The sequence below is a fragment of the Schistocerca americana genome, chromosome 5 (assembly GCF_021461395.2).
Source record: "Schistocerca americana isolate TAMUIC-IGC-003095 chromosome 5, iqSchAmer2.1, whole genome shotgun sequence".
Lineage (NCBI taxonomy): Eukaryota > Metazoa > Arthropoda > Insecta > Orthoptera > Acrididae > Schistocerca > Schistocerca americana.
The window spans coordinates 52,279,852-52,302,175 of record NC_060123.1 but is presented as its reverse complement, the minus strand read 5'-3'; the positions used below and the strand labels follow the sequence as shown (position 1 = coordinate 52,302,175).

The following is a 22,324-nucleotide window of genomic DNA, read 5'->3' as shown; positions in this document are numbered from 1 at the left end:
GAGAGCTTCTGTAAAGTTTGGAAGGTAGGAGACGAGGTACTGGCAGAAGTAAAGCTGTGAGTACCGGGCGTGAGTCGTGCTTCGGTAGCTCAGTTGGTAGAGCACTTGCCCGCGAAAGGCATAGGTCCCGAGTTCGAGTCTCGGTCGGGCACACAGTTTTAATCTGCCAGGAAGTTTCATATCAGCGCACACTCCGCTGCAGAGTGAAAATCTCATTCTGGGTAGTTATCTTGTTTGCATGATAAGTATGTTCCATGTATTTTCTGGTGTTTCCTTTCTTGTTATTACAGGACTTCGTAGGCCTACTGAAATGATTTGTGGTCGCTGCATTTGATGAAAGTACTTTCTTTCTTTGGCTCTTTTCACATATTTCATATTCATCACACGTTAAAAATTCAAACTTATTTGCTTGTGGGAGATGAAAGTTGTTTTCGTTACGATTAACACGACAAAACTTTTTAGGCCTAATAAAGTTACCATTTTGTTCATTTACAATTGTTTCACTACACTGAAACATGATATATTGGATATTTTGAAGATTGGTGAAAAACTTATTTTAAGCTCTAGCATTAGTTGTAACCAACATTCATGCTTTATGCATTAGCAGCTATGTCCAAAAAATTATTCACCCTAATTTTCAGTGTAAATACACATGAATAAATATAATTTTTATGAATTTTTGGAAGTTAAGAGTGTTGGCACAAGACATTTTGTAGTAAATTACTGGCATTTGTAATTTACAGTTAGCACATATTATAGCTGACATATCACATTACATTTAGTTTCCCTTTCAACAGGGGTGTATGTTGTCTGCATTTATCACAAATGAATGCTATTTATGATTTTGTTAATGACTATAAAATCAAAAAAGTTTCAGGAAGTAAGTTTTGTCCTAGGTTTTTCTATTGTCTTAATAGATATCCCATTTTCTGTATTAAATACTTTAGTTCTTAATTGGAACTACTAATATTTTAGCTTTACAGGTCAATAAATTAAAAGAGACTCACACAGCTATTTATAAACTTTTCCACAAAACATTGCACCAGCCACAATGCCATCCCACTGTGAATGCTGCTCTCGAACACAGGACGAGTTAATAGTGTTTGTAACACACACACACACACACACACACACACAAAGGTATAGATGCTCTGTGTTTTTCAGTCCTCAGTGTTCACTGCCATAAGATTACAATGAATGTAGCATCACCAGCTTTCCTCACCTGCCTCCAATATTGTCCAAACTAAAACACTGAATAATTATAGAATTCTTTATTCTGTCAAACCCAATTAGTCCTTGAAAAATGAAATGTGCGAATGGCACTTTTGGCCACGAGACCATTTTTGGGGTGTTTGGCCACCTGATGCAAGTCTTTTCATTTAATGCCACTTTGATGACTTGCACATTTCTGATGATGAAATGATGAGAACAGCAAGTACACCCAGTCATAAGTGGAAAAAGTCCCTGACCCATCCGGGAATCTAACCCGGGGCCCCTTGATTGAGAGTCAGCACCTCTAACCACAAGACCATGAGCAGCTGACTTATCAGCCCTTTATCATCCTCTAACACAGTGTTTTTCATCCTTTCTGAATACATGGCCCCTTTCCAAGTAAAAATATTCTGGCAACCCCCAGAACGATAATAAAAGTATGTCAGCGATTTCAAAGGCAATGGATTTAATTTTCTTTCTATTGATACTATACTGATCGAGAAATCAAGTGCAATGTGAAAAGAGGTCGCAGTGCTATGCGGGCAAAGATATAATTATATTATTTGCCGCAGTAGAGGTGTGGGGGTGTAAAGGGGTCAACAGGGGCATAGTCACACATTTTCAGTCTCTACAATTAGTTGTCTCAGTACTCCAGCAAGTACGGACATGATTACTGTCTTCGCACTTCACTCTGAGCCAACATAAAATTGACAAGTTTCTTTTCTCCTGCGACCACAACCCTCTGAGCAAGTCTTTGCGACCTCCCAGGGGGTCGCAACCCACAGTTTGAAAAACAGTGCTCTGACAGAGTAGGCATCCACTGCCATGGAACAAAGGAATATATGATGGATACACTCTACCAGTTGTGTGAGACACATGTCAACATCTGCCAACTTGATCCCATCCCCAAAGTTAAGCCAGAATAACTTCTGACATATCAAGACTTCACACTATACTGCAGAGCAGCCAAAAAGGACACTGGGAGGTTGAAGTCAGGTTTTCCAGACCTTGCACATATTTCTTCTATGACCCCCAATGAAATGACTTTCCCTTAGTCCATGACTCTAAACCAATGGTCGTCAAACTGTGGCCTGCCATCTACAAGTGGCCTGGATCTTGTTCTTGTGTGGCCTGCGGGTCTCAGCCAAATTTTATAACAATGCAAGTATGCTTCTAACAACTAACAGCAAAGTCCAAAAGTGGCAACTAATGTTAAGAGCTGCCCAAGAGTATATTTTTCTTGCTCAGTAACAAACCAAAATACTTGCAGAAACAGTAATATTTTGAGATGTGCTTCATTTTAATTGATGTTAGTGAATTCGGCCACGATCTTCATAAATCTGGCCACTTATGACAGGGGCAGAGTGGTATGTAGCCTGACAACTGCAGGGTTTATAGAAGTAAAGGGGAATATTTTACCGTTTGCCTTCCAGTGCTGACAACTTGCAAGTGTGCACAAGTAGTGGCCATCAACATCTATGGTATACATGTGAAATGGAGGTGACATGGATTCATGGATGTACATTATAGAGACGAGCATCTTCAATTGTGGTATATGTTTGTAACAAGTAATGTGATATCAGATTGAGAGTGTTGCTTTAAAGTGCAATAAGTAAAAGAAAAATCACATTCAAAACATTTTGTTAACATCTGTGATTGTAACTCGTATTACAATTACTGTAATTATTTAATATAAGATACTAATTTAGGTAGGTTACCAATTAATAATAAGATCAGTAGGGGAAGTTGTGGCAAAATGGCCAGGATGGAAAAAGTGTCTACTGCATAATTTTATCCTGATCAGCACTGCTAACTGTCGAATAGTGGTAAGGCAAGATCCAATATACAATGCCACTATTGTCAATGAGATTAAAAGAGGAAGATTATTCGTTATTTTTTAGTAATCCCCATTTTTTGAGCCATCTGATGTAAGATAATTCATTTGTATTACACTTGTTACCTCACTTCAAGGGAGAATAATAGTTTTGTTGCAATATAATGTTTAAACAATGTCTTTTGGCCTACAAATATAGTTTCTTGTTATTTATTTTACTCGAATAGTTTCTGCTGTTGATCACTATACTTACATGATGTCCAACTGGGAAAAGTGGCCACACTACTCATCAGGAAAATAAGAGTTATTTACTTCCAAAAACCATAGATAATAAAACAGAGAAAATGGATTTCTAAGCTCTTTTACACAGAAAGCCATCATCTGCCATTCTAACCCATCATGATAATTTTGAATTAATTAAGTTATTTTGGCCTAACACAAAAGACTGATTGAAAACAGTCTGCTGCAGTTGATTGGCACTTGCTCATTCACTATGGCATGAACATTCCTAGAAAATATGCCTGGTAATCAGAAAAACAAATATGGGATCCTGCTGTAATGGCACTGGCCACAGTACCAGCTTAGAACGGAAAATTGGTCAATATGTAAGCCTTCAGAACTGCCACACAAGGGAATATCAAGACATACATGTGAACTCATACATGCTTAGTTTTGATACCTTTGTTGTAAAAATTTAAGTTCAGTGTGTTTCCTTTTAGTTTCTTTTATCAAATGTTCTTTTATGCTCTTTTGAAGAATAAAACGTTAATTCTGTGCATTTCAAAGCTACATGCAATTATGTGTGTGGGTCAACTAAGTGGCCCCATAATTGGTGATCCTGTCTATGAACTTTTGTGCCTTCCCATGACTGGCGTTTTCAACAAACAGTGGAAATACGCATGAAGACAATAAGCAATGAAGGCAGGCTATTCCACCACATCATCACTGGCAACATCAGCAAACTCCAAACAACATAAAGGTTTTGGAGCTTGCTTTCCTGTGGAATATGAACATGAAGCCCATGCAAAACAACATCAACATCATCATCATCAACAACAACAACAACAACAACAACAAAAAGGCGTTAATTCTGCAATGACTACATATCACAGGACAGTGAATGCTTTTGGCGATTCAGAAGGTGTTATGCCAGACTTCAAGAGTATCAGCTCAGGTAAGTATAACAGAGCCACAACCACAGTTTGAAACAACAAGATACCTGTCCATTAGTTTCAGCAGCTTGTCCTGCCTGCAATTTCAGACACCGCAATTTATGCCCAGCCAACTGAAAATATGGTTTGCAGTAATGGAGAACATATTCTGGTAGCAACAAGTGATCAATGACCAAAAAAATGCACCTAGGTGTAGTATAAGGGGTGTTCAAAAAGAAATGTGCTGGAGGCATAATTACAGAAACCAGTACCTGTATGTTAGAAAGTATTTAACCTGGCTGTTGAGACACTTGTCCCATTGTGACACAAGGCAGTGAATGGCTGTCTCATAAAATTCCCAGGGCTACAATGTTAACCAGTTCTGCTCATACAGCTGGACGTCGTCGTCCACATGAGTGCAAGAAAGGTTATGTTGACATTCTTCTTTGACCAAGATGGCCCCCTTCTGATTCACTTCCTGCCGCATGGGACAATAGTGAATGTCCACTGTTACTCACAAACCTTGACCACTCTTTACCAAGCAATCAAATCAAAACAACCAGGCAATCTCACTCATAGGGTCATTCTGCTCCACAACATGCAAAGTGTCATATGGCCAACACAGTCATGACACTCCAGCACAAATTCAAATGGGAGGTTCTCAGCCACCCTCCACACAGTCCGGACCTCTCCCCCTGTGATTATGCTATTTTTGTACCCTTAAAAAGGCTCTAAGGGGCAAACGATTCACCTCGGATGACGACATCCAACTGTATGTGTGTAACTGGTTAACATCGCAGCACTGGGAATTTTATGAGACATCCATTCACTGCCTTGTGTCACAGTGGGAGAAGTGTCTCAACAGCCAGGGTCAATACTTCTAACATACAGGTACTGATTTCTGTAATTATGGCTCTGGCTCGTTTCTTTTTGAACACCCCTTATATTTGGGCCAACAAACTACAACACTGGTGATGGATATTACAGTGCACCCACTGCCAGACATAGCTTACAACAAACTGAAAGATGAATTGATGCACTCCTGTACAGAGTCCACCAATACCATAGTCAGGCAAGTACTATATCAGGAGAAACATATGATGAGACCTCCATTAGAGTTCCTGTGGCATCTACGTAATTTAGTGAACAGTGCCACAGTGTCTGATGATGTGTTACTATATTTTTGACAGCAACAACTACAGGCACTAGTACAAACACCATTGGCGGTACATGACAATAACTCTACCAACAAATTACTGCAGATCATTGATAGGGTCTATAAAATGCTAGAGTCTCCCAAACCAATTGCCACGACACTGGTGGGCCACTGCCGGTTGAGTTCACCAGAGAAGGTGACTTCAAACTGCATGGCAATTACATCATGACAAGCATAGAGCGTTTCTAATGAAATCCGAAGCTTAAAAACCACAGTGGAAGGTGCTAAAAGTTGAACTCAGAACTAACAGAAGAGCTTCCATAGGGTATGGTGGTAACACAAATGTTTTGGTCAATACATTGCAAAATGTACCTCACCCCACTGTTATGCAAACAGCCAATGCACTGACAGTTGCAGTGCTGTGTCTACACAGTTATCAGCAGCCACTTCAACATACATGTTCAATCATGTCAAAAAGACTGTATGTGTCAGACAAGCACATAGGCAAAATGTTCCTCATTGACACTGAACCTGACATCAGCACGCTGCCTGTCAGCCATGCACCAGACAACAAATGGGATGTTCAAGCATGGTTGAAGTCACTCAATAACTATGAGATCAACACTTATGGACACAAAATGTTCACCTTTGACATCAGTTTTCCACACCTCTCATATGGTCATTTGTAGTCGCTGAGGACTCTGAACCTATTTTAGATGCCGAGTTCCTCACACATATTGCACTAGCAGTTAACCTACAGGAAACATGATTACGGAGCTCAGTTGAGAACACTGCAGTATCAGGGGCTAGGGGCCATCCTGCTTACAGTGCATTACAATTTCATCCTCAAGCAAGTTGCAGGTACGAGTTCACCATAACAGCACCACGCACAATGCACTGCACCAGGACAACCAGTCATACTACATGCATGCAGAGTTGCAGCTGAGAGCTTAACAGAGAAAAAGGTAGTTTTTGAGGAAATGTTGAAGATTAGAATCATTGTCTCGTCTGACAGCATATGATCTTCGCCTCATACACCTTGTCCACAAGAAAGATTGCTCAGGGAGGCCATGTGGCCATTACTAGGTCTTAAATGCAAGAATAATTCCAGACAGGTATCTGGTGTCCAACATGAACGACTTAACATACACATGAGCTGGTACAAAGGTTTTTATCATCTCAACTGTAAAAAAGCCTATAACCAGATACCAGTAGCAATAAGTGACATTCCGAAAATTGCAGCAATCGTGCCATTCGGTTTATTTGAATTTTTCTTCATGTCTTTTGGCCACGAAAATGATACTCAGAAGTGGCAATGTTTCGTGGATGAGGTGATCAAATTATTCTCATTTTGTTTCAATTACTTGGACAACATCCTGGTGTTCTCCCCTGGTGCTCAAGTGAATGAACAACAGCTATGTGAAGTATGCCATCAGCTGTTTGTCCACGGAATAGTATTAAACAAAAGCATACGCGTCACTGGGAAGACTCGAGCCACCTTTTTGGGCCATACTGTTTCAGCCAATGACATTCGCCCATAGGCAGAGAGCATTACAATGCTATAATCTCTGCTGAGGCCAGCAAATTACCAGCAGCCAAGATACTTCCTGTTGTTGTTGTTGTTGTTGTTGTTGTGGTCTTCAGTCCTGAGACTGGTTTGATGCAGCTCTCCATGCTACTCTATCCTGTGCAAGCTTCTTCATCTCCCAGTACCTACTGCAACCTACATCCTTCTGAATCTGCTTAGTGTATTGATCTCTTGGTCTCCCTCTACGATTTTTACCCTCCACGCTGCCCTCCAATGCTAAATTTGTGCTCCCTTGATGCCTCAAAACATGTCCTACCAACCGATCCCTTCTTCTAGTCAAGTTGCGCCACAAACTTCTCTTCTCCCCAATCCTATTCAATACCTCCTCATTAGTTACATGATCTACCCACCTTATCTTCAGCATTCTTCTGTAGCACCACATTTCGAAAGCTTCTATTCTCTTCTTGTGCAAACTGGTTATCGTCCATGTTTCACTTCCATACACTCCATACAAATACTTTCAGAAACGACTTCCTGATACTTAAATCTATACTCGATGTTAAAAAATTTCTCTTCTTGAGAAACGATTTCCTTGCCATTGCCAGTCTACATTTTATATCCTCTCTACTTCGACCATCATCAGTTATTTTACTCCCTAAATAGCAAAACTCCTTTACTACTTTAAGTGTCTCATTTCCTAATCTAATCCCCTCAGCATCACCCGATTTAATTTGACTACATTCCATTATCCTCGTTTTGCTTTTGTTGATGTTCATCTTATATCCTCCTTTCAAGGCACTGTCCATTCCGTTCAACTGCTCTTCCAAGTCCTTTGCTGTCTCTGACAGAATTACAATGTCATCGGCGAACCTCAATGTTTTTACTTCTTCTCCATGAATTTTAATACCTACTCCAAATTTTTCTTTTGTTTCCTTTATTGCTTGCTCAATATACAGATTGAATAACATCGGGGAGAGGCTACAACCCTGTCTCACTCCTTTCCCAACCACTGCTTCTCTTTCATGCCCCTCGACTCTTATAAGTGCCATCTGGTTTCTGTACAAATTGTAAATAGCCTTTCGCTCCCTGTATTTTACCCCTGCCACCTTCAGAATTTGAAAGAGAGTATTCCAGTTAACGTTGTCAAAAGCTTTCTCTAAGTCTACAAATGCTAGAAACGTAGCTTTGCCTTTTCTTAATCTTTCTTCTAAGATAAGTCGTAAGGTTAGTATTGCCTCACGTGTTCCAACATTTCTACGGAATCCAAACTGATCTTCCCCGAGGTCCTCTTCTACCAGTTTTTCCATTCGTCTGTAAAGAATTCGCGTTAGTATTTTGCAGCTGTGACTTATTAAACTGATAGTTCTGTAATTTTCACATCTGTCAACACCTGCTTTCTTTGGGACTGGAACCACTACATTCTTCTTGAAGTCTGTGGGTATTTCGCCTGTCTCATGCATCTTGCGCACCAGATGGTAGAGTTTTGCCATGACTGGCTCTCCCAAGGCCATCAATAGTTCTAATGGAATGTTGTCTACTCCCGGGGCCTTGTTTCGACTCAGGTCTTTCAGTGCTCTGTCAAACTCTTCACGCAGTATCTTATCTCCCATTTCATCTTCATCTACATCCTCTTCCATTTCCATAATATTGTCCTCAAGTACATCGCCCTTGTATAAACCCTCTATATACTCCTTCCACCTTTCTGCCTTCCCTTCTTTGCTTAGAACTGGGTTGCCATCTGAGCTCTTGATATTCATACAAGTGGTTCTCTTCTCTCCAAAGGTCTCTTTAATTTTCCTGTAGGCAGTATCTATCTTACCCCTAGTGAGACAAGCCTCTACATCCTTACATTTGTCCTCTAGCCATTCCTGCTTAGCCATTTTGCACTTCCTGTCGATCTCATTTTTGAGACGTTTGTATTCCTTTTTGCCTGCTTCATTTACTGCATTTTTATATTTTCTCCTTTCATCAATTAAATTCAATATTTCTTCTGTTACCCAAGGATTTCTATTAGCCCTCGTCTTTTTACCTACTTGATCCTCTGTTGCCTTCACTACTTCATCCCTCAGAGCTACCCATTCTTCTTCTATTGTATTTCTTTCCCCCATTCCTGTCAATTGTTCCCTTATGCTCTCCCTGAAACTCTCTACAACCTCTGGTTCTTTCAGTTTATCCAGGTCCCATCTCCTTAAATTCCCGCCTTTTTTCAGTTTCTTCAGTTTCAATCTGCAGTTCATAACCAATAGATTGTGGTCAGAATCCACATCTGCCCCTGGAAATGTCTTACAATTTAAAACCTGGTTCCTAAATCTCTGTCTTACCATTATGTAATCTATCTGATACCTTTTAGTATCTCCAGGATTCTTCCAGGTATACAACCTTCTTTCATGATTCTTGAACCAAGTGTTAGCTATGATTAAGTTATGCTCTGTGCAAAATTCTACAAGGCGGCTTCCTCTTTCATTTCTCCCCCCCCAATCCATATCCACCTACTATGTTTCCTTCTCTCCCTTTTCCTACTGTCGAATTCCAATCACCCATGACTATTAAATTTTCGTCTCCCTTCACTACCTGAATAATTTCTTTTATCTCGTCATACATTTCATCAATTTCTTCATCATCTGCAGAGCTAGTTGGCATATAAACTTGTACTACTGTAGTAGGCATGGGCTTTGTGTCTATCTTGGCCACAATAATGCGTTCACTATGCTGTTTGTAGTAGCTAACCCGCACTCCTACTTCCTGAGCATGCTAAATTTTTACTGTCATCAGCTCCCAACAGCAACAACAGCATGCACACCGCTCACAGATGCACTTCCAGGCTGCAATGTTGCTGAATGCAGACCTGTCACATGGACACCTAAAATGGTCTAGGTGCTTCACGTTCTCCAGGTGAGCTTAACTCAGGCAGTGTTTATTCATTCATCTGCACATCTGGCTACAGTTGTTGATGCAAGTTGGATGGCAATCTCAGCAGAACTCCACCAGCAAGAAGACCGGCACCGGCAGCCACTTCTAAACAAATTGTCTGTGGACTACCCTGTGATTGGATTCATGATTTCCTCTCAGAAAGGTCACAGTTTCTAGTAACTGATGGAAACTCACTGAGTAAAATGAAAGTGATATCTAGCATTCTGTAAGGAAGCATTATTGTGACTGTTGCTCTTAATCTACATAAATGATTTAGGAGACAATCTGACCTGTCCTCTTACACTGTTTGCAGATGATGCTTTCATCTACATTCTAGTAAAGCCACCAGAAGATCAAAACCAACTGAAAAATGATTTTGACAAGATAACTGTATGGTGCAAAATGTGGCAATTGAATCCAAATAATGACAAGTGTGAGGTCATCGACATGAGTAGTAAAAGGAGTATTAAATTTCAGTTACACAATAAATAATACAAAGCAAATGGCTGTCAATTCAACTAAATACCTTGGGATTACAATTCGAATTACAAATAAGTAAAACATAGATAATGTTGTGGGTGAGGATGCTTGCCCATTCTCTTCTAGAGTACTGCTGCACCGTATGGGATCCATATCAGATTGGATTGATGGAGGACATCGAAAAAGTTCAAAGATGAGCAGCTCATGTTGTATTATTGTGAAATAAGGGAGAGACCATCATGGATATGATACACGAGTTGGAGTGCAATCACTAAAACAAAGTCGTTTTACATTCCAGCAAGACCTTTTCACGAAATTTCAGTCACAAGATTTCACCTCTGAATGTGAAAATATTTTGTTGGTACACACCTACATAGGGAGAAATGATCATCATAATAAAGTAAAAGAATTCAGAGCTCACAAGAAAGATTTAACCCTTCATTTTTCCCATGACTGTCCTAGAGTGGAACAGTAGATAAATAGTTAGAAGGTGGTTCGATGAACACTCTGCCAGGCACTTAAGTGTGAATCGCAGATTAATCAGGTATATACAGATGCTGAAAATTTGGTGCCTGACCACTTTTCTTGTATTTGTGGTGTGGCAGAGATTTTGGACTATAGAGGACTTTGTGTATAGAAGGAAACAGATCCACAGTTACAACAGTTACTGAGTGACTCATGTACGTAGCTTCATGTGCCAAACTCTTAAGCTGAAGCTGTAGTGTGATGTCCCTCGAAATAAACCACTCCCACACATTTCACAGAAGTTGCAAAAGACAGCCTTTGACAGCATCCACAGCTTACCTCATTCAAGAGCCAACATTACAGTCAGATTGCTTACAGACCAATTTATGTAGCCTTCCACGAAGAAAGGCAGACTTGTGGGCAAGTTCCTGCATCTCGTGCCAACAGAATAAAGAGCATCATCATGTACATGCTGAGATTGGTAACTTCAAAGGCACACTAGCTAGCTTTGTCCACATTTGCAGTGACCTGGTGGACCATCTTCCAGCGTCGAATGGATACAGATACTTGTATATTGCCATAGACAGATATGCATGAAGGGCTGAGGCAACCACGAATACTGACACCTCAGTAGAAACTACAGCAACAATGCTTATGTGTACATGGATTGTGTGTTACTAGTATCCTCTCCACGTTAAAACTGATCAGGGTTGTCAGTTTGCATTCACTCTGTTCCAAGAACTGGCCAAACTCTACGACTTCCAGCAGCACCAGCTACAACCCTGCTAATACTGGTATGGTAGAGGCGACATTAATGTGCTAACAAGAAAAGTGGACAGAGGCACCTCCCTTAGTCCTCTTAGGCCTCTGGATGGAGTACAAGTCTGAGGCCTGTGCATCCTTAACCAAAATGGTGAGCCCCTACACATTACAGTGGTCTGCTTAGAGCCAGTACCACTACTTGACATGGCAGAATTTCCATTGCACCAGTAGCCACTGTCTGTCCAATTCTCACTAAGGCAACCACAAGGTATTTGTGCACAAAGATTTGCACAGCTGCTCATATGTGATGCAACAAACAGACTCAGTCAGATTGCCCCTACATCTGCCATACACTGGCCTTTTTCCAGAGCTGAGCAGAGGTGATCACATCATGGAAATCCTGTACAATAGCATACCCTAGAAAGTATCTATCAAATGTATCAAACTGGAATCTGAATACCTCATCAACAGGTACTGCTACAACCAGTCCAGAGTCACCAGATAATACTTCCCAGATGCCGACCAACCCTGCCTCACAACCTGTGGACACACCTAGGCTGCTGCTAAGACATACATGTAAACTGTCTGACTTGCTCAGTTTTATTATCTTTGCCATAGTAATTTAAATTTTGTGTGGTTCCTTTTACTAAACAGTCTTGTATGCATCCATGAAGAACAAAAGGTTAATGTAGTGTGTTCTACAGCTGCACTCCATTATTTATTTTGAATAAACTAAGAGGGCACACTACTTTACATAATACAAACTGTACAAAAAGCACGTATAGATTATCCTCATGTACAGATATATTTATATTATTATTATTATTATTATTATTATTATTATTATTGTAAACAAGAAAAATGACAGCCTCAGTTATAAAAGGTTTGAAATCATTTTATTTCTTTATCAGCCCTTATGACCCAGGCTGCCATTTTTCTGGTTTACAATACTAATATTGTAGTTGTTGAGCACATTGTTCCCAGTGGAATCCAACCTGAATTTAATATTATTTCTGCTTTCATATTTTATGAAAATTGTAACTTATACATGTACTGAACATTTGAATTGTTTATGAATGAATAAATAAGTCAAATGAAAGTGTCTAGTTTGTGTGTGTGTGTGGGCACATGGGCAGAGTCTCTTACTTGACTTAAACTACAAACTCTTAAGGCAAAATCACATATAATGAGCCATATGCCATGGCAGGCATTGATAGGCAATGAAGGCAGCAGGCACTCGAGTAGCATTACAGTATTAAGGAACCTTCTCTGTCATGCAGTTGGTGATCTCTCACAGTGGGCTAACCTCAGCTGCCTCAGTAAGTGCTCAACTTTTATAACATTACAGATACACTGATGAGCCAAAACGTTATGACCTCCTGTTTAATAGCATGTTGGTACACTTTTAGAACACAATATGCTAGTGATTCTGTTTGGCATGGATTTGACAAGTCCTTGGTACATTTATTGAGTAACATGGCATCTGACGCTTATGCACAGGTCACACAACCCTGAGTTATGGGCAGCAGTTTGTGGGTGCAAAGCTGACACCTGATAGCATCTCAGATGCCATCGGGCATAGATCAGCTCAATTTGGTGGCTAAGACATTGATTTGAGTTCTCTATCTTGCCCCTCAAACCATTGTAGCACAATCTAGCCTTCTGGCATTGACAGTTATCTTCTTGAAAGGTGCCATCATTGTTGGGGAAGACATCAAGCATGAAAAGATGCAGATGGTCTGCAATAATGTTCATGTAATCCACAGCTGTTATCGTGCCTACAATTCCTACCGTAGGTCCTATGGATAGCAGCCAAGTGAATGTTCTCCATGGGATAATACTGCCCCCATCAGACTTTGTTCACAGTGTGGTTCACATTTCAAACAGCCATTCCAATGGATAGCAGCATATCCGGACATGACCACTGACCTGGTGGAACAAAAAATTTGGTTCAATCTCAATGGAACCATGGTCACTGCAATTGTAACTGATGATGTCATTGGCCCACTGTGGGAACACATATGGGTCACCTGATGTGAAGACCCTTGCTCAACAATATGTACAGAACTATGTGATCTGAAACAATTGTGTCTGCATTATCATTGTATTCTGTCATCAGGTCTGCCACAGATCACTGCCTACCCTACTTTATAGAGCAGGTAAGCCTATGATGCCCATATTTTGTGATGAGATGTGGAGATCCAACGCCTTGTTGTTTAACCATGATTTCACCATCCTTCAACCACTTTCCATAGTTATTCATGACAGTAGCATGCGAGCAGCTGACCAGCTTCATCACTCACAGACACCTAAAATATGAGTTACAGGAAGTGCAAAATAGTAAAGGAGGAATATCTATGTACAAAAAGAAAGCTGTAGAAGTATTCATGTCTATGGATGGCACTTACAGCAAAATAAAGAAACTTTTGGAGAGAAGAAAACAAGCTGTGTTAATATAAGGAACCCAGATAGCAACACATTACATAGCACAAAAGGGAAGGCTGAGAAGTGGAATGAATATGTGGACTGGTTATCGAAAGGAAGTGATCTCAACGATGATGTTCTGGAAATGGAAAAAAGGAAGAAGATGAAGATGAAATGGAAGATATGATACTTAGAAAAGAATTTCAAACAGAAATGAAAGGCCTAAGGCTAAACTAGATACCTGGAGTACATGACATTCCCTAAGAATTACCGAGATCCTTGGCAGAACTGAGCTTGGCACAACTACTCCATCTACTTTGAAATATATGAGATAGTTTAAATACCTTCAGATTTCAAGATGAATGTAATTATTCCAGTTCCAAAAATGGCAGGTGCTGACACGTGTGAACACTACTGAACCATCAGTTTAATAAGTCAAAGTTGCAAATTTATCAACGAAAGGAAAGGGGAGGGGAGGGGGCGGAAGACTATAGAGCAGCGAAAGTAATGTTGTAGACAGAATTTATATCACCAGGAGGCACCTAAATTGGTGTGAACCAGTCTTGGTTTTAACGAACAAAACTTTCCACAGGCAGAGCGGTGCTCTTTGCCTTCTTATAAAAATGCTTCCAATTGGCTGCAATTGCCAACAATTCAAAATAATATGCACAAAATGAAAGCTATGCTCTTTAGAAAAGAGTACCTATAGTCATCATCTTGTAAAAAACTTGTTTGTTTTGGAGAATATAGTATCATTACAAAAAAACACACGCTTTCCACCTCGATAGATATATGCAAAATATTTATAGGAAGTAGTTCTCTAGTTCACAAAATAACAATGGAAATGTTAGATCAGAATAGATGCCTATACTTGGAATGTAGAAAGTTTAGACTCCTAATGGACTTGACACTTTGCACAATTAGTATGTACAATGGCAGAGTTATTAAATTCCCAGAATTTTATTCAAGCCCTAAGACTAATTTTAATTATTCTGCCTCCCTATATAAAAGTTCATCTTTCATACATTTCATTTCTGATGTGACGATTCTTGCAGCATCACAAGAAGTAATTAACTCTTTAATTACTGACATATACAGTATGCAATTTTACTTCAACTACTTAAGGCCACTCACGTGATGCAACATGCTCCGGCGGAGTCACGGTCCGTTTATCTAACCACTGCCATTTTCCTTGAGTGCGATTCAGAAAGTGCATGAACTGCTCCTCAGGAGAACTCATTGTGTGCTCTGTTTCGTAGTGGTACCTACAGTAAGCCCTGAGAAAAAGAATGACAATTGCATCGATTTATAATGTTTCAATGCAGGTGTATTTTAAGAAAAGCTACTATATTTCTGTTACTTCAGAACTTCCATCAATAAACTTACCAGTTCGGATGAAGTTTCCAATTATTCCCACTAAAATATTTTCTTACACGTTCACCTGTAACAAAACATCACAAGAACAAATTGCAAAAAACGGATTTTTTGACAAACACCAATATGGACAATGTAATAAAAGCATGCTACTTTCTTGTTCTAAATATACATACATCACACAGTCTTTGTATATGAAGGTACAAGCTTTGCAGTGATATCAGCTTTATAACACTGGTACAAAGAAGCATCAAACAAGCAAACTGTCTTTCAACAGGGATTTGATTTCAATAATTCTTTGTTTGAATTTCTCTCATTAGAAAGTTTCCTTTTCTATGAACATATCTTAAATGCAAATGTTTCAAATAGGGGAAGAGGTGGTCAAGGCCTAGACAAATAAATCGTACTGGAATTTATTTACTGGTACTCTTTACCTACAATACTGCTGTATGATGCACGTATTGAACAAATAAATACACTGGAGTTATGTATATCATTTACAAAAGTAATTCCCTAAATAACTATATGAATTAAACATCTGTTGTAATTCTTGACACAACATATAACCTGGCTCATATATTTAAATATCTTCAACAAAATACAAAATTCAACAAGAACAAACAACTGCGAGGTGGCAAAAATGGCTTCTTATGGACTTCATGGGGTGATAATTACACTCAAAGGTGTACTGAGTGGGACTTCCCCCAGCTGCATTCACTAGCTCAAACTAGGCATGACACATCACTTTCTGGGAAAGACTGAACAGTGTAACACATTATTTTGAAAGTTACTGAGGAAAATGTGATTTTGTACAGTAAAACCTGGCAATTTAACTATCCTTTAGAAGGGGAATGATGTTGTTGTGATCTTCAGTTTGCAGATGTGGTGTTGTCTGAAGACTGGTTTGGTGCAGCTCTCCATGTTACTCTATTCTGTGCAAGCCTCCATCTCCAAATAACTACTGCAGCTTACATCCTTCTGAATCTGTCTACTGTATTCACCTTTTGGACTCCCTCTACAATTTTTATGATAACTCTTCCCTCCCATACTAAATTGGTGATCTATTGATGTCCCAGAATGTTTTCTGTCAATCAATCTCTTCTTCTAGTCAGATTGTGCCACAAATTTCTCTTATTCCCAATTCTATTCAGTTCCTCCTCATTAGTTACATGACCAAATCACATAATCTTCAGCATTCTTCTGTGACACCACATTTCAACAGCTTCTATTATCTTCTTGTCCAAAAGACTCCCCGTAAAACTTAAATCTATATTTGACATTAACAAATTTCTCTTCTTCAGAAACAGTTTTCTTGCTGTTGTCAGTATACATTATATATCCTCTCTACTTTGGCCATCATCAGTTATTTTTCTGCTCAAATAACAAAACTCAACTACTACTGTGCCTCATTTCCTAATCTAATTTACTCAGCATCACCCGATTTAATTTGACAACATTCCATTATTCTTGTTTTGCTTTTGTTGATATTCATCCTGTATCCCTATTTCATGACACTGTCCATTCCATTCAACTGCTCTTCCAAGTCCTCTGGTGTCTCTGACAGAATTACAATGTCATTGGCAAATCTCAAAGTTTTTATTTCTTCCCCTGAACTTTAATTTCTAGCCCACATTTCAGCACCATTTCCAGCTGAAGAATAAATGAAATTGTACTGTTTTTAGTAATTGTACCTATATTACTTGAAGGTAGAACAAATTTCAAACACACTGTGCTGGATGTGAAGAGCTATGATGACCCACTATCTTTTACATTAGCAATGTTTATTGAAGTAGAGAGATGGTATTTCTCCACCTTTGCTGCAAAGCAGCCCTTGTAGCAACACCACAATGGCACAGTTATGATTAGAGGCATTTTGTAGCCTTAAGCTGGGTTCCCTCTGAACTCCAGATGGGTGTTCACTATGCCATCCACTCCCTGGTACATCTACAAGACCTGAGAGTTGTTTCAGTCTCAATTGTACGAGGGGGACTCAAAATTTTCATTATCACCTTGAAAAACATCAAGCTATGACCATGAAACTTGATGATATGTTACTGCTTCTCGTTCTAGTGATATATGACATGTAATAGCAGTTTAGGCGCCACATCTGTGTGTTGTATTATACACACTGGTATTATATTTTAAATTTACCACCTTCTTTTGTATTTTTACTCCATTATAATTTTTGGATAAATTAATGCACAGGTGTTGCTTCTAGTAATTCTATCTCATTAATGTTTTATGTGCATTATATTTATAAAGTTTTAGTGGCAATGTATATACGGTTTACGATCTCTCATTCTTACCAGCAGCTGCGTGGCAGCGCCATCTAATGAGGTGATTCTGTATTAGGCGTCAGTACTAGCACACAGACCTGAGGTGCATTATGCTAATTACTTCAGGCCCATCTTATTCTATTATTTGCTCCTGGGAATTATGCAGGTCTTGGAGCCACTCATGTCCATCTAGAAAGGTAAGGCCTTATCATAAGGCTTCGGCAATATGACTGAATTCCTGAGTGTCCGATCATTGGTCAATTCTCTTATCCGTTTTTACTGTTTTATATTTCTAGCATATACTGAGGTTAATGAAGGCGATGTTGGCCTAATGCACTCAATGATGCCCTTTAGCTACACTGTCTAAAGGATCGTCCTAAGAAATACCAAATTAAGGTATTTGCTCTTTCAGTATTTGATCTGTTTATACATGCTTTTAGATTATCCAAGTCTGCGCAACATGATCGCAATCCTTAAATAGATGTATTTGTTCTCTGTTTTCTATGTAGATCAGCCTGAAGATGCCTAAATAAGGTGAAATGCATAGTTGATAAATAAAAAAACTAAAATTGCAACCAAGACTGTTTTCAACTAATACTGTTAAACATGGTTTGCTGATTCATGCCACAGATGGATTGGAAGAATTTCTATATGCAATAGTTGTCATTTCACACCATTAGTCAGACACTAGCAGCAGGTAGTTGAAGCTTTCAGTTTCAAACATACTGGGTGTTTAATTCTGCAAACTACATTCCATTTACCAAAAGCACTCAAACCCAGTTTTAGTCTTCTTGTAAATTCCTTATCTGTCTAATAATGGAAACAAAATTCAAGAACCAAATGAACTTGGAGAATTACTTGCAATCAACTTTGGCCAACATCAAACCAAATATAAAAAAGATAGACAGAAATCAGCAGTACTGAATGTCTTAAAAGAACCATATTTCCTGGTTTAATAAAAAAACCTACAAAGTCATGAGTGTTATTTTTTTTAAATCATCAACTAAGTGTGTATTTATCTTTCATGACTTTGTAAATAAGAGTGCCATCCCTCTCCTCCATACCCAAATTTTTGTTAGGCACAATTACAGGGAATCAGAATGGATGGTCAACACTTACCTTCAGATAGCAAAGTTCCTGTAATGCCAATAGACACACTGAACTAAAAAAACCATCCTAGCTTTTGGAACTATTAATTCCTTCCTCATCAGGGAGGTAAGTGGGATAATCACTCTGGGGTTATAGGTTGGTTGGCTGATTTTGGGGGAGGGGAACAAACAGCGAGGTCATCGGTCCCATCAGATTAGGGAAGGATGGGGAAGGAAGTTGGCTGTGCCCTTCACAGGAACCATTTCAGTATTTATCTGAAGCAATTTAGTGAAATCATGGAAAATCGAAATCAGGATGGCCAGACGCACGTTTGAACCGTCGTCCTCCCAAATGCGAATCCAGTGTGCTTACCACTGGGCCACCTCACTCAGTCTCTGGGGTTATATAAAGGAGGGCCCAGTTACTTGAACTTCAGGTGGAGACATAGACACTGGTTGTGGGATAGGAGGAGGAGGATGTGGGGGGTGGATAAAGCATATGGGCAAGGTGTCTAAGATAACACTGGGGTACGAGTCACTTGCACCTCATTTCTAATACTCCCAAGTTATACCTCTGTCCTCCCGGAAGAAGGAACTAACAGTTCTGAAAGTTGGGATGCCTTTCCCTAGTTTTATATGTATCTATATGCCTCAGGTATGTACTGTCCACTCACTTGTCTCCATGTAATTATGTATTAAACATTTCTGAGGTACTTACTGACATCTGATCTCATTTATAACTAACAGTCTCACATATGTTAGGAATCAATATTCTATGTGGGTTTGTAGAGGCATTAGTTCTTTGTATCATGTGACAACCAACAGCCCAGATTTTCCCATTCAAATGTTGGTCTTCAGAAAATTTTGTTACCTATTTTTATATTCATTTGGTGAATTAGTGTTAAAATCATCTACAAAGATTTTTCTATACTTTGCTTCATTTCTTTAAATAGAAAAAAATATTCTACGTGGGAAAAATATATCTAAAAAGAAAGATGATGAAACTTACCAAACAAAAGCGCTGGCAGGTCGATAGACACACAAACAAACACAAACATACACACAAAATTCTAGCTTTCGCAACCAATGGTTGCCTCGTCAGGAAAGAGGGAAGGAGAAGGAAAGACAAAAGGATATGGGTTTTGAGGGAGAGGGTAAGGAGTCATTCCAATCCCGGGAGCGGAAAGACTTACCTTAGGGGGAAAAAAGGACAGGTATACACTCGCACACACACACATATCCATCCACACATACACAGACACAAGCAGACATTTGTAAAGGCAAAGAGTTTGGGCAGAGATGTCAGTCGGCGCGGATGTACAGAGGCAAAGATGAAGTTGAAAGACAGGTGAGGTATGAGCGGCGGCAAATTGAAATTAGAAATTAGGGGAGATTGAGGCCTGGCGGATAGCGAGAAGAAAGGATATGCTGAAGGGCAAGTTCCCATCTCCGGAGTTCTGACAGGTTGGTGTTAGTGGGAAGTATCCAGATAACCCGGACAGTGTAACACTGTGCCAAGATGTGCTGGCCGTGCACCAAGGCATGTTTAGCCACAGGGTGATCCTCATTACCAACAAACACTGTCTGCCTGTGTCCATTCATGCGAATGGACAGTTTGTTGCTGGTCATTCCCACATAGAACGCTTCACAGTGTAGGCAGGTCAGTTGGTAAATCACGTGGGTGCTTTCACACGTGGCTCTGCCTTTGATCGTGTACACCTTCCGGGTTACAGGACTGGAATAGGTGGTGGTGGGAGGGTGCATGGGACAGGTTTTACACCGGGGGCGGTTACAGGGGTAGGAGCCAGAGGGTAGGGAAGGTGGTTTGGGGATTTCATAGGGATGAACTAAGAGGTTGCGAAGGTTAGGTGGACAGCGGAAAGACACTCTTGGTGGAGTGGGGAGGATTTCATGAAGGATGGATCTCATTTCAGGGCAGGATTTGAGGAAGTCGTATCCCTGCTGGAGAGCCACATTCAGAATCTGATCCAGTCCCGGAAAGTATCCTGTCACAAGTGGGGCACTTTTGGGGTTCTTCTGTGGAAGGTTCCGGGTTTGAGGAGATGAGGATGTGGCTCTGGTTATTTGCTTCTGTACCAGGTCGGGAGGGTAGTTACGGGATGCAAAAGCTGTTTTCAGGTTGTTGGTGTAATGGTTCAAGGATTCCGGACTGGAGCAGATTCGTTTGCCACGAAGACCTAGGCTGTAGGGAAGGGACCGTTTGATGTGGAATGGGTGGCAGCTGTCATAATGGAGGTACTGTTGCTTGTTGGTGGGTTTAATGTGGACGGACGTGTGAAGCTGGCCATTGGACAGGTGGAGGTCAACGTCAAGGAAAGTGGCATGGGATTTGGAGTAGGACCAGGTGAATCTGATGGAACCAAAGGAGTTAAGGTTGGAGAGGAAATTCTGGAGTTCTTCTTCACTGTGAGTCCAGATCACGAAAATGTCATCAATAAATCTGTACCAAACTTCGGGTTGGCAGGCCTGGGTAACCAGGAAGGCTTCCTCTAAGCGACCCATGAATAGGTTGGCATACGAGGGGGCCATCCTGGTACCCATGGCTGTTCCCTTTAATTGTTGGTATGTCTGGCCTTCAAAAGTGAAGAAGTTGTGGGTCAGGATGAAGCTGGCTAAGGTAATGAGGAAAGAGGTTTTAGGTAGGGCGGCAGGTGATCGGCGTGAAAGGAAGTGCTCCATCGCAGCGAGGCCCTGGACATGCGGAATATTTGTGTATAAGGAAGTGGCATCAATGGTTACAAGGATGGTTTCCGCGGGTAACAGACTGGGTAGGGATTCCAGGCGTTTGAGAAAGTGGTTGGTGTCTTTGATGAAGGATGGGAGACTGCATGTAATGGGTTGAAGGTGTTGATCTACGTAGGCAGAGATGCGTTCGGTGGGGGCTTGGTAACCAGCTACAATGGGACGGCCGGGATGATTGGGTTTGTGAATTTTGGGAAGAAGGTAGAAGGTAGGGGTGCGGGGTGTTGGTGGGGTCAGGAGGTTGATGGAGTCGGGTGAAAGGTTTTGTAGGGGGCCTAAGGTTCTGAGGATTCCTTGAAGCTCCGCCTGGACATCAGGAATGGGATTGCCTTGGCAAACTTTGTAAGTAGTGTTGTCTGAAAGCTGACGCAGTCCCTCAGCCACATACTCCCGACGATCAAGTACCACAGTTGTGGAACCCTTGTCCGCCGGAAGAATGACGATGGATCGGTCAGCCTTCAGATCACGGATAGCCTGGGCTTCAGCAGTGGTGATGTTGGGAGTAGGATTAAGGTTTTTTAAGAAGGATTGAGAGGCAAGGCTGGAAGTCAGAAATTCCTGGAAGGTTAGGAGAGGGTGATTTTGAGGAAGAGGAGGTGGGTCCCGCTGTGACGGAGGACGGAAATGTTCCAGGCATGGTTCAATTTGAATAGTGTCTTGGGGAGTTGGATCATTAGGAGTAGGATTAGGATCATTTTTCTTCGTGGCAAAGTGATATTTCCAGCAGAGAGTAACACCCGTACTCTCTGCTGGAAATATCACTTTGCCACGAAGAAAAATGATCCTAATCCTACTCCTAATGATCCAACTCCCCAAGACACTATCCAAATTGAACCATGCCTGGAACAGTTCCGTCCTCCGTCACAGCGGGACCCACCTCCTCTTCCTCAAAATCACCCTC

The 22,324-nt window shown here is 40.5% G+C and overlaps 1 protein-coding gene across 2 annotated transcripts in view; it reads right to left on the bottom strand.

The window, feature by feature from the left end:
* The window catches only part of LOC124615885 (voltage-dependent calcium channel subunit alpha-2/delta-3), an 824,663-nt gene that overhangs the window by 246,854 nt on the left and 555,485 nt on the right, over window positions 1-22,324 (bottom strand). For both annotated transcript variants that reach the window (XM_047144053.1, XM_047144054.1), the window contains 2 exons: window positions 15,309-15,363; window positions 15,057-15,199 (listed from right to left, as the gene is read on the bottom strand). In XM_047144053.1, coding sequence (XP_047000009.1) covers window positions 15,057-15,199; window positions 15,309-15,363 — 198 coding nt within the window. The remainder of the gene's footprint in view (window positions 1-15,056; window positions 15,200-15,308; window positions 15,364-22,324) is intronic.